General features: G+C 35.9%; 1 protein-coding gene across 1 annotated transcript; it reads right to left on the reverse strand.

Annotated features, from left to right (window-relative positions):
• Window positions 1-4,309: 4,309 nt before the first annotated feature.
• On the reverse strand, window positions 4,310-15,380 carry ndufaf6 (NADH:ubiquinone oxidoreductase complex assembly factor 6). Its single transcript, XM_059568298.1, has 9 exons — window positions 15,139-15,380; window positions 14,519-14,618; window positions 14,230-14,352; window positions 10,166-10,222; window positions 9,876-9,978; window positions 8,829-8,962; window positions 7,024-7,125; window positions 6,004-6,060; window positions 4,310-4,585 (listed from the first exon to the last, which is right to left on the reverse strand). The coding sequence occupies exons 1-9, from the start codon at window positions 15,363-15,365 to the stop codon at window positions 4,457-4,459; spliced, it is 1,032 nt and encodes a 343-aa protein (XP_059424281.1). The 5' UTR covers window positions 15,366-15,380; the 3' UTR covers window positions 4,310-4,456.
• Between the last annotated feature and the right edge of the window lie 156 nt (window positions 15,381-15,536).

Here is a 15,536-nt window from a genome sequence, read left to right on the forward strand (position 1 = left end):
TATACATGGCAGAGATGCAAAGGATGAAATGCATTCAATGACTTCATATGCCAGTGATCTAACATGATAATTGTGTCTGAAAGAATAAAAGACCTAAAGTGATGATATTCAGCACTGATTCAGACTGATAATAATGTAGATAGTATCAAAGAGTTCATGTGCTGCATAATTACTTAAAGCATTAAAAATGACCAAAAATGTAGTTACAAGTATGGGAAGGAGATATTTTGAGTGCATTTAAACTTCTTACAGGCTTAGAATTAATTTCTTAAAGAAATAGTTAATCCAAAATTCAAAATGTATTTACATTATTCTTCTGTTGTCCTTAATTTCCTCACACATATGACTTCAGAAGACTTCGATCCATTTGAACAACCTTTTATGGTGCTTTTTTTTCTCCTTTTGTAATTTCTTATTCACCTTCATTATGTGGAAAAGAGTGGCAAGACTTTTAAAAGATTCACCTTTTGCTGATTACATTTTTTTTCCATTTCTTTAATTTCTTAATAAACTGCTCCTTTACTCTTTTAAAGAGACCATTCAGCCATATATAAAATACAATTCTGAAATGGTTTACTCATCCTCACACTGACTTCCAATACATTGGGATTTTTTTCAAAATGTGCAGAAGAAAACCTGTGGGAAAACACTTTAGGCCTTTCAGATAACTCTCACTATCTGTCCTAAGATTCGCTGTCTTAAGTGTCCCTAGAAATGATAGATGAGAGGTTTTATCTATAAGATCTGGTGCTATTCCTACTCAAATCTTTGTCCACTGCTATATAATTCTATAGTATTTAAATGGCCAACGAGAGCTTAGATGCTAATTATAATTTGTTCTTTTCATGTTTGTGTGGTTTTTCAGAGCAGAAAGACTCTAACTCCATGCACTCTTGTTCTGAAAGACCAACAATGAAGTAAATCAGAGGACAAAGAAATGTGTTTCCATTCATTCAAAGAGTGTGGTGTTCACTTGTAGCCAGTATTTCAAAGGGATAAATGGAATTTCATCCAATTATATTGGTCTCAATGAAACACTGAGATCACAAACAGTTGAACAGAGATCAAACTGGCAATCAGCTGTAAACAGGTATGGATGGGTATTTAATAATTTGGACATGTTTTGTAATGACAGGTGTTTAGTTTGTTGCAAGTTATCTTCTTAATTTGATGGATTGTAGTTGTCACTTAAAAAAAAATTAGACATGGTATTTGCTTCGGGTCAAGAAATGAAAAGCATTTCACCTTGGCAACCGAGGCAGTTGATCTCAAGATTCGAATGTGAATACGAGGATCGTGATGGGCCAACAGAAGCTGTCAGTTCCATTTTAGAGGTGCAGTGCAGCAATTAGAAACTGTTTTCAAAATGCATCACATCTCCACCGGCCAGAAAGAACAACTTAAACAAATGAAAGATAAACCTGTTCTAACTTTCTGAAAACAACCTCTCCATCCTCTCCTAATTCACTCTTAGAAGGAAATATGGAAGACCATTTATGCCACAGAATCAAAAAAACAAAAATAATAAAAATTGTGAATTTTTTTCTCTCCTAATGCTGAACTTATATATCAGAGTTCATAGTATCAGAATTGCAAAATATAACATAAGAATTCAGACTTTTTTTTCACCTCACCTCACAATTCTGACTTTTTTCCCCTCAGAATTCTGGGTTTACATTTTTTTTGTTTTTTAAATTGTTTCTGGCGCAGAATCAAAAAATAAAAGCAGTATATGACATTTTTTTCCTACAATTGTAAGTTTACATATCTATTTATATAGTTTATATCTCGAAAAATTTCTCAGAATTGCAAATTTATATTTTTTTATTGTGTAGTGAAAACAGGCTTCCATACAAATATGATGCTAAACATCTAAACGTGGAAACAGTACACAATGCTATAAAGCATTGGATGAGATAACATAAAGAAGTGTAGAACTCCAGCCCTTAAAAGTACATGTCAGGATCAGAAAGTCTCGGCTCACTTTTAATAATAATAAAAAATAAAATAAAAAAAAGATTTGGTATGACCTTGACATATCTCAGTGAAGGAGGCAATTATTTGCCAGTTTTTCTGTGATAATTACTTGTAATTTGTATCCTTTCATTTCAGCACCTCCATTCAAAGGGCCAGAACTTAATCACTGACCCCCAACTGACTAGATAAGATTTGGGAATAGAAATGAGCTTTAAATGTGCTTATTCTCTATGAGAAGTAGACTAATGAGCTCCAGATACATTTTGTGTGTGTGTTTTACAATATGTGAAGATTCATTGTCTTAAAAGTATGTGCTTTAAAACCAAATCATTTGAACCTTATAGGAGCTCACTAACCATTTATACATTTTACCAGATGAACGCTATAATGCATATTATCTATGCATATCGTCTAATTATGTTTATAAAAGTGCAACTGAAAAGCGTTTCTGTTCATTTTGTTTAATTAATGAGAGAATTTTAATAGTCGTCACGTGTTATTTCTGAAACTAAACTCAACTGGAAATGCAAACTTGTTTAAAACCATAGACAGTAAAAGAAATGGACACAGCGACCCCATTGGAACTCAATTGAGACAAGTGAAGCCCATTTTTAGCGATTTTTAGCACTTCCGTTTCTGACGCGCAGACTCAAACTAAGCTTGATGACGTCAGCAACCTGTCTGACAGATGTAAATCTTCTAGTAGCTGTGCGTGCAAACTGCCATCGTTAATCTTGCAGAGACGGCGAGCTTGAGCGGGGAGTTCTTTGGCGTGAGTGAGCAGGAGTAAGTATTCTGATTAATTATTTTGTATAGTATTTTAAAATGTAACGCCAGGGCTTGTATCTATGGGCTTCTCTCTTGACGTCTCCCTGATTGCCTGCGAGCTTCTCCTCCTGTCTGTACGGTAATTTCTCTACTGTGCGACAGAGAGTCGAGTGGTTATGACGCAATCGTTAGCCTATTTTTACAAAGACTGTTTCTACGGGGCCATAATGTAACATAGAAGGTAATGGAGCCCTTTATACATTGTCGTGTATCTTTAGAAATAAATAATGGACAAATGGAGTCTTTAAACGCCTCAGATGTAAAGTTATTCGCTGTCAAAGTGACGCCAAAATGAATGGGAGTCAATGGAATGCTAACGCAAGTGAAGTTCTGCTACAAGATGGCGGCACGCGGCCGACTTCAACTTCCGGTCGACTTCCTTCCCGCCTGTTTAAAACAACTTAAATGATCCTTTTTTTAAAAAAAAAAAGCATCCTAAACCAGTCCAAGCTGGTCTTTCAGCCTGGACAAGCTACTTCAGCTAGTCAGCAAGTACATATTTAGCTATAAATACACATATTACTGAAAAAAAAAAATAATAATAATAAACGCTTACAAATACATATATACAGTGGCATGAAAAAGTTTGATAACCCCTTGCAGAATCTGTCATTAATTTTAACTAAATAAGAGAGATCATACAAAATGCATGTTATTTTTTTATTTAGTACCGTCCTAAGTAAGATATTTTACATAAACAATGTTTACATATAGTCGACAAGACAAAAAAAAAAAAACTTGCTGAAATTTTTTAAATAAAGACTTTGGAAACCCTTGGTTCTTAATACTGTCTGTGGATACCTGGAATGATTCACGACTGTTATGTAAAATACCCTACTAAGGACAGTACTAAATAAAAAATAGCATGCATTTTGTATGATCTCTCTTATTTTGTTAAAATTATTAAAATTTTCACAGATTCTGCAAGGGGTTCCCAAACTTTCGCATGCCACTGTATTGCCTTCAGTCCTCTATCAAAGCGCCTGAATGAGTTAAGCAAAGCAACACAGAGGATCTTGCTCCCAGCAAAATATTCTCTGCAGTTCAAGAGCAGTCACAAACAGCCTGGAGTTGTTTTCTTGTCGATCAGATAAGAGTTTTTGTGGCAGTGGGAGGGCTGTATTTTTTATTACTATATAAACTCATGATTGTGCCACTAAAATATGCCACCTTGCATCACATTTGCAGCATGAAAAAGAATTGGTTGACCTTACCTATCAGAAAGGGCATGTGACACATTCCTCACCTATAAATATGTAAAATTGTTGCCAATTTGTTTACAAATGTCTTAAATAATTGAATTTATTACAAACGTGTTCCACAGACCAAGTTGGGAAAATATTTGCTTTGATTCATGCCACCAACACTAACAAATCCAGAACAGTTTGACATAGTTTGTACTATCTCTCAAAATATGTTTAGAGATATTAATTGAGTTCAGACACATTTTAATTGAATTTAATGTACTGTTTTAATTGTGGTTATTTTCTGTGAAGCTTGAAAATTGAGTAATCAAACACTTTACTTTCAGACATGAAAAAGACAGGAATACTATAACATTCTGAACATATAGAAGCTAGATAATTTATTACAACTGCTTGGTTTGTTTTACTCATCTGTCAACAATCAGATGACGATTTAATCAAACAAATTAATAGATCTTCCTCCATGATCGTATATAGAGCTGAAGGGGCAGCATTGGATTCCTCTTTTGTAGGCTGGGGTGAAACACATCAAAGTCTGCTTTCCTCACTCTCTGCAGGTAGTCCTCCAAAACAACCTGAGGGACCGAACACAAAGAAGATCAGAAACTATTCATTTCATTTCTTTTGTACAAGCCTGGACCATAATACATTTTTGAAAGAACGTAAAAGTATAAAGAAAAAGAACCAAAGGCAAAAATTATACAGCTGATCATTTTGGAAGTAACACACGGTGACACAACACAGCAATGCGTTTTTAAAATCTAACAACAAAAAATTATTTAAATCATCTTGATATTGTGGAGTTGAGATTCAGCTGCAGGAAAAAGTCATAATATATACACAATTTGTTTTATTTTCTTGTCTTCATTGAACATAACTGTTAAACAATTTGGGGTCAGTAAGACTTTTAAATGTTTTTGAGTCTCTTATGCGAACTAAAACTGTAATACAGTAAAACAGTAGTGAAATATTAGTCAAATGTTATTCATTTCTGTGATGACAAGCTGAATATTCAGCAGCCATTACTCCAGTCTTCAATTTCACATGATCCTTCAAAAATCATACTAATATGATTATTTGGTTATCAAGAAATATGTCTTGTTATTATTAATGTTGCAAAAAGTTTAGTATTTTTGTTGAAATAATATTTTTCCAGGAAAGGTCATAAGGAAACCTTTTTTTCTTCTTTTTTTTTATCATTTTATCATTCCTTGCTAAAATGCTGAATAAAAGCATTCAATTTCTTTAAAAAACCACATGTGAATCCCTAGGCTACTGACTTAACCTACCAGCTCAATAAAAATATTTTTAAGTTCACAATTCAAAAGAAGAATACCTAAGTGTTCACATACTTTTTCCTGCGACTGTAAATGAACCTAAATACAAAAATACTACCCTCAAATGCCAAACCTTACAGTAAAGTCCTTTCATGAGAACACAGTTATGAATAACACCAGCCAAAGCAAGTGGAGCGCAATGTGTCACTAAATGGCCTGCAGGGAAACGATGGCTTTAAAGAATGCGACTGACAGTTAAACACAGGGATGTGGAAATGGAAAGTAAGAGCAGAACATTACAGTAATATAAAGTGATATAAAAATGCTTTACAGGCCATTTAGTTCACAGAAAGCATTTCATTGGCCGAAGCAATTGAAACACTGAAGAGTCTGCAAACAGGCTGAAATTGGCCTGAAAATTACAGCCTGCCTCCCAATGCTTTGCCTCGTCGTAATACACTAAGAGTTATTCCCTCTGCTCCTCAGAGGCGGGCTCCCTTGAAGAGAAATGACTGTAAAAGAGTAAAAAAGGCTTAAGATGTGTAATCAGACCTTGAGCTGGAAGTGGTGCCTCTAGGGGGCAGGAGTCATGAGGCTCAATGGGGCTCCGCCACTTTTGGAGGCAGAATGAGGATAAGCCATGAGCTTCTCTGTGTCACATCACATTAGTGAGGCGTAGGGAGGGGAGAGGAGCTGAAAGAGATGAAATTACTCACCGTTTGCAGGAAGGCGGGCATGGCCGCATGTGGAACGTTCTCGCTGAATGATCTAGCCTGGAAGACAGTGCAGTAATGCGTCAAGATATCAAAAACAAGATTCTCACAGCTGAGCTGTATAGTACCGTACATTACACAAGCCTTACTAAGTGAATAGAATTAGGTCAAACAAACCTGGACATGTCCAGATCATATTTCACCACTTCATATTTCACCACCAACATATAAAAAAGTTTTAAGTCAAATTTTTAATTGAAAATGCAGCACTTATTTCATGACAGTTCCATTACCACTCCCAATGGTAGTATGTGCTGTACATTTTCTGGTCTGAATCTGGATAAATGTTCTATTATTTTGTAAGAATTACTGAATTGTATAAAATATAGTATTTTACATTACTTTCTAACTGTTTTCATTTTATTAATACTGATTTTTTTTACTGTAGTATAGTAACGAGAATCATCACAGAGAATTATAGGAATCGCAAAAAAACACTTTGCAAAACATCTGAATGCATTTCAGTATTATTGGCCAACATGCTTAACTATCACAAAAATCTAAAATATGGTATTCTGAGGAGGTGAAATGTGACTCTGACATGTTTTTATGACTCACACCAAATTTTAACCCACACAGTTTCATCAAAAGTTAGATTAAAAGTATAAAATTTCAGTTTGGCCCTTGTTGGTGAATTAAAAGTGGTCCTCACCAAGGTCATGTGGCGCTAACCTTGATTCATACCATCTGACCAGATATGCAAAGCAGGGTGAGCAATATCTGACGAATTCTCTGATTAGCATTTCCTCGAGATATTCCCTGTGGTTACACTGGACTTTTAATACATTCATTAATGAGGAGAGGGCAACAATCAAGGGTCATCAGAGCTGCTGGTGGAGGAGGGGTGATTTCGCTTGAGAAATCTAATGAAGTTAGTATGCAAATTGAAAATTACTAGGGAACAAACACACAGTCAACATCTCCCATCGACCAACAGATATTAAAGTAAAGAGCTTTGCATACGTGCTGGAGATGGACATGGGCTTGGCTGGCGATGTCATAAATGACATCCCTGACGTTTTGGTCCCTGCTGCCACGGATGAAGTCCTCTTGAGATGCTCCATGCTGGGTGAGAAACAGCGAAAATGCATTATCGGTAACCATCTCTTGACAGATAGAAAAATGAGCTTGATGATACCACAATCTTTTCTTCATCCCTCCATATTTCAGGCACCATCACAACAATACACCTGTATTTTACTCCGAAAATGTAAAAAAAAAAAAAATGACACCACTCTGTGTATATATATATATATATATGTATGTATGTATGTATGTATGTATGTATATTTATATATACATACATACATACATACATATACATATACATATACATAATGTTCTTTGGGGTTTCGGGGTGAAATACGACCCAGCCATTTCTTGAGTTTTCATGAGATTCATCTTTATAGATTTTCCAGCATTCAACAAAAATACTTCAACAGCAGAAGAAATTAGTATGCTGGATGAAAACATGACAATCTGTATGCAGAACATTAGGTGAACCGTTTACGACTCTGCATCCCAAGACTTCTTCAGAATAAATGTTTACTGAAATTGTACTTAGTTATATGTGTGAAACTACAGATTCAAACGAAGACATAAACAAACAAGTGTGACATACTTTCATCACTCAAGTGTCCCCTGTGATTGTACTGCCTCAACTGTGATCACATGAACAAACACGAATAAATCCATGATAGCAAGTGATCAATAAACACATACTGCAGAAGCTTTGATTTAAAAGCCAATTGTTCCTCAAACAAAAGCTGTATGGCAGAATAAAGCATTGGCAAGACAATCAACATCATGAATAACCAGGCAGTTTAACTGGCGGGAGGCTATCATTGATCTGTTCTGATTCTTGAACAGGGGTTTCACGTCAAACAGGGCCCTTAAACTGACAAAAATGGCTTGCATACACCCAGAGGCTTGTATTTACAGTCTACCTAACAAAGAAGCACCCACAAATACACCTTGCATTTTTTTTACAAACATTTTTGGTTAATCTTGACAGGTTGCACATTAATATTGTTTACAATTCCCAGAGCAAATATTGTCTAAACAACTGCAATTTAGATAAACCTTCAAAGTTTTGCTGTCTCTTTTAATTCAACATAATCCAATGCAATATTAAAGACATCAATTACAGGTTTAAAAGCTTATAAGTACATTATTGCCTCAAGAAAGGAAGTTTCAAAACAATAAGTAAAGACAATTATTAAGGAACTTCCATAACATGCTACAATCATATAATTACCTATGAAGAAGCAAAAACTTTAAAAACCTACAAATAAAGAAGTATTTATTCAAAACGCATTATGTTTTAGTGAGCATTTATTAACCTCAGAAACCAAACATACCTACGTTGTTTATGGTGAAACAACAGTGCCACCTTTTGGTGAATGTGCAATCACAGGGCAAGCAATCTACATAACATAATTTGATTTTAATACTGTACACTGGCTCTAGCTGAGATTAGTTGGGGATAAACGACGATGATATTCTTTTCTTTAGTTACATTAAGGGCAAGATCTTCTAAATCCCAGTTCTAATGGCTTGTTCATGCTGAAATGGCGACAGATGGCTGAAACAAAGCCAATGGGTTTGGGCTTAGCAGATGAGAGGGCACTGGAGTGGACAGCTTTACCCACATATATACTGACTGGCACATGGATTGTCTCTAGTCCTTAACTAGTGCCTCTGATGTTAGAAAAGCATGGAGTTACAGACAGGAACAGAGATGACAGGGTGATAGCAGATTTACCCACCAGCATGCAGATGTCCATGGGCAGGTAGACCTTGCGTCTGCTGCTGTTGTAGGGAGTTGCCCGAAGGCAGGTCAGGATGCCCTGGGCTTTTCCAATGTGGCTTGCGGCATGGTCTGCATGGACATTTTTCACTCCTACGTTAAAAAAAGATCCACAATGCATACAACTTTGAGACCAATTTAAAACAGATTTGCGTAAAATAGTCTTGCTAATCAAAAAACGCATTCTCAAATTATATTTCGAGTCATATCATGAAAAATCTAATATCCCACCTTTAAAACAATAACATCTCAGAAGTCAAAAATTCCTTAGTCTGAGGGATTCCTTAGTTTAGTTTCTGCAGCATATTACCAGTGGACTAATTTCTGATTATGACTTTTTGAAGGATGGGGTAATGTAAACTACACAACAGTTTAAAAGTTTGGGGTCAAAAAAAGAAAAGAAAAAAATAATAAATTGATGAAAAGTTAAGTCAAGTAAAGACATAATATTAATATAATTTTTCAAAAGATTTCTTAATCAAATTCATGCTGTTCTTCTGAACTGTCCATTCGTTAAAGAATCCTAAAATAATTTACCACATTTCCAAAAAAAAAATATATATATATTTTTAAACATTGATAATAATAATGTTTCTTGAGCTGTTAATCAGCATATTAGAATAATCTCATGTGACACTGAAGACTGTCTGCTTCAGTTTTGCCATTACGATGGAAAAAAATCAATCAATAAATAAATAGCATTTTAAAATATATTAAAATAGAAAATTCAAAAACATCAAAATTCTTACCTTTAAACTTCGAATGGTAGTGTACATTGGAAATATACTAGAAAACCCACAGTGCAAATCAACAAATGATAAAACTAATCTATAATAACATTTTAATAGTTCCTTAAAATTTAAAATTTAAGCAATGAATTCAATTATCAGGGTGATAACAGTGTTTCACCGAGGAAAGTAAATCCATAATGTGAAGATGTGTAAATGATAGAATTTTTATTTTTGAAAGAACTATTTCTTTAAATTGGAGATTTGCGTCTGCTCACCAAGTGTCTCCAGAAGCAGGTAAAGAAGAGAGGATTGTGTGTTTTCGCCATAGTCCTCCAGCTCCTGAAGGTTCCTGTATGCTTTGTCCTCTAGATCTTTCTCCTTTTCAAAACATAATGTTTTTAATACAATTGCCAGAGGACAGTAGAATGTGCATAATATGCCGATTCACTGAAAGACAGATTAATGTCTTAGCAACGCATGTCTCTCGGACAGCTGTCAAAGTTATTTAAAGAGAACTTTCCAGTATGTTCTTGACTCATATATTAGGACACATCTAAGTACTTACTCTTTCAGATATAATTCTTAACATCCACCTCCTTGTTAATGTGTGTTTCCTCACTGCCTGAGAACACAGAACAGTTATAGTATATCAGTGCCCAATGTTTTGAAGAAGACTTTGATCCAAACAGCATTGGACATTGTATAGATACATTTTTCAATTAGACAGAAAAAAAGAAAGTCATACAAGTTCAAAGGGCATTACTATTGTTGCCAAGATTGGGGATTGCCAAGTTTAGTTTTTATCCCAATGTTTTTGAAAGAAGTCTCTTGTGTTCACCAATACTCCATTTACTTGACATAAGATACAGTAATACAAATATAGCTTTTTTCCTCAAATCTTTGATAAAAAGAGAGTTTAAAAAACTGCATTAATTTGAAGCGTTATTAAAAATCTTTTGTTACAATAGAAATGTCTTAACTGTCTATTTTGAGCCATTTAATGCATAAAAGGGTTAGTTCACCCAAAAATCTAAATTGTGTCATTAATAACTTACCCTCATGTCGTTCCAAACCCGTGAGACCTCCGTTTATCTTCGGAACACAGTTTAAGATATTTAGATTTACCATATTTTCCACACTATAATGCGCACCGGATAATAAGGCGCACCTTCAATGAATGGCCTATTTTAGAACTGTTTTTATATACAACCCGAATTCCGGAAAAGTTGGGACGTTTTTTAAATTTTAATAAAATGAAAACTAAAAAGACTTTCAAATCACATGAGACAATATTTTATTCACAATAGAACATAGATAACATAGCAAATGTTTAAACTGAGAAAGTTTACAATTTTATGCACAAAATGAGCTCATTTCAATTTTGATTTCTGCTACAGGTCTCAAAATAGTTGGGACGGGGCATGTTTACCATGGTGTAGCATCTCCTTCTCTTTTCAAAACAGTTTGAAGACATCTGGGCATTGAGGCTATGAGTTGCTGGAGTTTTGCTGTTGGAATTTGGTCCCATTCTTGCCTTATATAGATTTCCAGCTGCTGAAGAGTTCGTGGTCGTCTTTGACGTATTTTTCGTTTAATGATGCGCCAAATGTTCTCTATAGGTGAAAGATCTGGACTGCAGGCAGGCCAGGTTAGCACCCGGACTCTTCTACGACGAAGCCATGCTGTTGTTATAGCTGCAGTATGTGGTTTTGCATTGTCCTGCTGAAATAAACAAGGCCTTCCCTGAAATAGACGTTGTTTGGAGGGAAGCATATGTTGCTCTAAAACCTTTATATACCTTTCAGCATTCACAGAGCCTTCCAAAACATGCAAGCTGCCCATACCATATGCACTTATGCACCCCCATACCATCAGAGATGCTGGCTTTTGAACTGAACGCTGATAACATGCTGGAAGGTCTCCCTCCTCTTTAGCCCGGAGGACACGGCGTCCGTGATTTCCAACAAGAATGTCAAATTTGGACTCGTCTGACCATAAAACACTATTCCACTTTGAAATAGTCCATTTTAAATGAGCCTTGGCCCACAGGACACGACGGTGCTTCTGGACCATGTTCACATATGGCTTCCTTTTTGCATGATAGAGCTTTAGTTGGCATCTGCTGATGGCACGGCCGATTGTGTTTACCGACAGTGGTTTCTGAAAGTATTCCTGGGCCCATTTAGTAATGTCATTGACACAATCATGCCGATGAGTGATGCAGTGTCGTCTGAGAGCCAAAGACCATGGGCATCCAATAAAGGTCTCCGGGCTTGTCCCTTACGCACAGAGATTTCTCCAGTTTCTCTGAATCTTTTGATGATGTTATGCACTGTAGATGATGAGATTTGCAAAGCCTTTGCAATTTGACGTTGAGGAACATTGTTTTTAAAGTTTTCCACAATTGTTTTACGCAGTCTTTCACAGATTGGAGAGCCTCTGCCCATCTTTACTTCTGAGAGACTCTGCTTCTCTAAGACAAAGCTTTTATAGCTAATCATGTTACAGACCTGATATCAATTAACTTAATTAATCACTAGATGTTCTCCCAGCTGAATCTTTTCAAAACTGCTTGCTTTTTTAGCCATTTGTTGCCCCCGTGCCAACTTTTTTGAGATCTGTAGCAGGCATTAAATTTTAAATGAGCTAATTAAGTGGATAAAATTGTAAACTTTCTCAGTTTAAACATTTGCTATGTTATCTATGTTCTATTGTGAATAAAATATTGGCTCATGTGATTTGAAATTCCTTTAGTTTTCATTTTATTAAAATTTAAAAAACGTCCCAACTTTTCCGGAATTCGGGTTGTATTCGGTTGTTAAGTGATGACGTAAGAAGCGCTGTTTCCGGGTCCAAGCCTCAACTCGCTTCACTTGAGAATACGACCTCAGCAGCCGTTTATGAGCACTGTTTATTCATATTAATAATTTAAGATAAACGCTTTCAAACTTACGGTATACACTACAGTCTCCGTGCTCACAGCATCCCAAACACAAATAATTTTTATATATATTTTTTATATTTATTTTTCATTGTCTGGCTATCTGGGACTTCGGTATGGAGTTAAAGGTTAAGATTATAACTTTTCGCTAGTATTCGCCTTGCCCTTGATCCATATATAAGGCGCTCCGGATTATAAGGCGCACTGCTGTTTTTTGAAAAAATTAAAGGCTTTTAAGTGCGCCTTATAGTGCGGAAAATATGGTAGTCCAAGAGCTCTCAGTCCCTCCATTGAAACTTTGTTTACGGTATACTGTCCATGTCCAGAAAGGTAAGAAAAACATCATCAAAGTAGTCCATGTGACATCAGAGGGTCAGTTAGAATTTTTTGAAGCATCAAAAATACATTTTGGTCCAAAAATAGCAAAAACTACGATTTTATTCAGCATTGTCTTCTCTTCCGTGCCTGTTGTGAGATTTCAAAACACTGCAGTTTAGTGATATCCGGTTTGCGATCGATTCATTCGATGTAACCGGATCTTCTTGAAGCAGTTCACCAAATCGAACAGAATCATTTAAACCAATTCGCGTCTCCAATACGCATTAATCCACAAATGACTTAAGCTGTTAACTTTTTTAATGTGGCTGACACTCCCTCTGAGTTAAAACAAACCAATATCCCGGAGTAATTCATGTACTCAAACAGTACACTGACTGAACTGCTGTGAAGAGAGAACTGAAGATGAACACAGAGCCGAGCCAGATAACAAACAATAGACTGACTCGTTCACGAGTCAAGAACCGTTTCTGTCAGACGCGTCCGATTCGAGAACCGAGGAGCTGATGATACTGCGCATGTGTGATTCAGCGTGGAGCAGACTGACACACAGAGCGTCTGAACTGAACTGATTCTTTTGGTGAATGATTCTGAACTGATTCTGTGCTAATGTTATGAGCCCAGGTAAACCGAAGGCTTGAATCAAGGGCAATCATCACCAATGACGCCATTACGTTGAGCGCAAAAGAACCGGTGAACCGTTTTCTTCAACCGGTTTATTGAATCGAACTGTCATAAAGAACTACTGGTGATCCGAAAACCGATGCCACCACATTAAAAAAGTTAACAGCTTAAGTAATTTGTGGATTAATGCGTATTGGAGACGCGAACCGTTTCAAACGATTCAGTCCGATTTGGTGAACTGGTTCAAGAAGATCCGGTTACATCGAATGATTCATTTGTGAACCGGATATCACTAAACTGCAGTGTTTTGAACTCTCTCACAACAGACACGGAAGAGAAGACAATGCTGAATAAAGTCGTAGTTTTTGCTATTTTTGGATCAAAATGTATTTTCGATGCTTCAAAAAATTCTAACTGACCCTCTGATGTCACATGGACTACTTTGATGATGTTTTTCTTACCTTTCTGGACATGGACAGTAGACCGTACACACAGCTTCAATGGAGGGACTGAGAGCTCTCGGACTAAATCTAAAATATCTTAAAGATAAACGGAGGTCTCACTGGTTTGGAACGACATGAGGGTGAGTTATTAATGACATAATTTAGATTTTCGGGTGAACTAACCCTTTAAAGTCTTGGGGGAAAAAAACTTAATGACTCCAAACTTTTGAATGATAGTTTTAATGTAAATTATGACAAATTTTCTTTTATAGAAAGAAGACCCACCCTCCACAGTTCTGCACTGATGGGCTGGGCTGAATGGTCATCTCTGTAAATATCCTCTACAGCGCTCTTCCAGAACTGCATTCGCATTAAACCAATGGTTTTCTGAGAAACAGAGTCCTTGATCTAAAAAAAGAAGAAGCAAATATATATGAGTTTTTCAGGCACTTTTATGTCTCACGAGTTGGTTTTCAAACTATGATTCTTATATCTGTACAAAAAGTAAATTAGCTTAAACCAAACTGCCTAAATGAGTTTGTGCATTGCTGCACTCATTATCTGGAATACCTGCCTGTGCCAGTTCTACATTGAACGCCCTCAGTGCCAGTGCAGATCGACGAACAGCCTCAGGAAATAGCAATGAACACAAAAATCCCTCATAGTCCCTCTTCCTGTTGATGACAGTCCAGTGTTATTTACTCTAGTGTCAATAACCTACATTTACAAAACTAACTAGGCCTAAATAGAGACTGACATTTTTGTAGGCATGACAATTATTACATATAAACCACTTTATAAGGGTCAGTGACAAGTAAAGACTTCTCAAATGATAAAAAAAGAGATTATCTAGCCTAAAGCATATTTGCCAAGTCCCAGAACATGTATACATACATTTTTTATACATAATGCATTTCAGATTTTTTATGAAAAGTTTTCTCTTTTTCAATCTCTGGACAGAGACATTAACTAGACACGTCTAGCATTGGTTTTAAAAACTGACATCCATTTTAACCATGAACTTTAATCACAAAAAAAATGTAATGCATTTTACATTATTATTTAAAAAGCGTCACGCCATATTCTTATTCAATTTGACATAAAGACAGAAAAAAATAAAGGTATTCTGGGATACATGATGAAACTACAAAAAGTAAATCTACTTTAACAACTTACTTAACTTTAATAACTTACCTTACAACATCAATACAGTACTGTTCATTGTGCTGTCCTGTTGTTAATGCTCTTGAGCAATTGATCTCTGTTGGCCTCTGTATAAATGTGGGATAGGGAATCTTTATGTTGAGAGAATTTTTGGTGGTTAAAAGTCCATTTTTTATGTTTATACTGGATGCCATTGCAAACTTCATGTATCTGGGTATCCTTGAGCAGTACGTTATCTCCTCTTGCGTGTGCGTCATATCACAACTCCCCCGTAAGCAAGCACTTCTGATAGTACGTTCCGCTCAAAAGCAAATCGAATCTTCGTTTCGGAGTGAACCATACTACATTCGTGGCATTTAAAATTTAATAATTCTTCATTTAGATGCAGTTTACATTCATTCAATATTTTTGGACAGTTGTTTGCGCTT

Source organism: Carassius carassius, chromosome 15 (genome assembly GCF_963082965.1).
Source record: "Carassius carassius chromosome 15, fCarCar2.1, whole genome shotgun sequence".
NCBI lineage: Eukaryota > Metazoa > Chordata > Actinopteri > Cypriniformes > Cyprinidae > Carassius > Carassius carassius.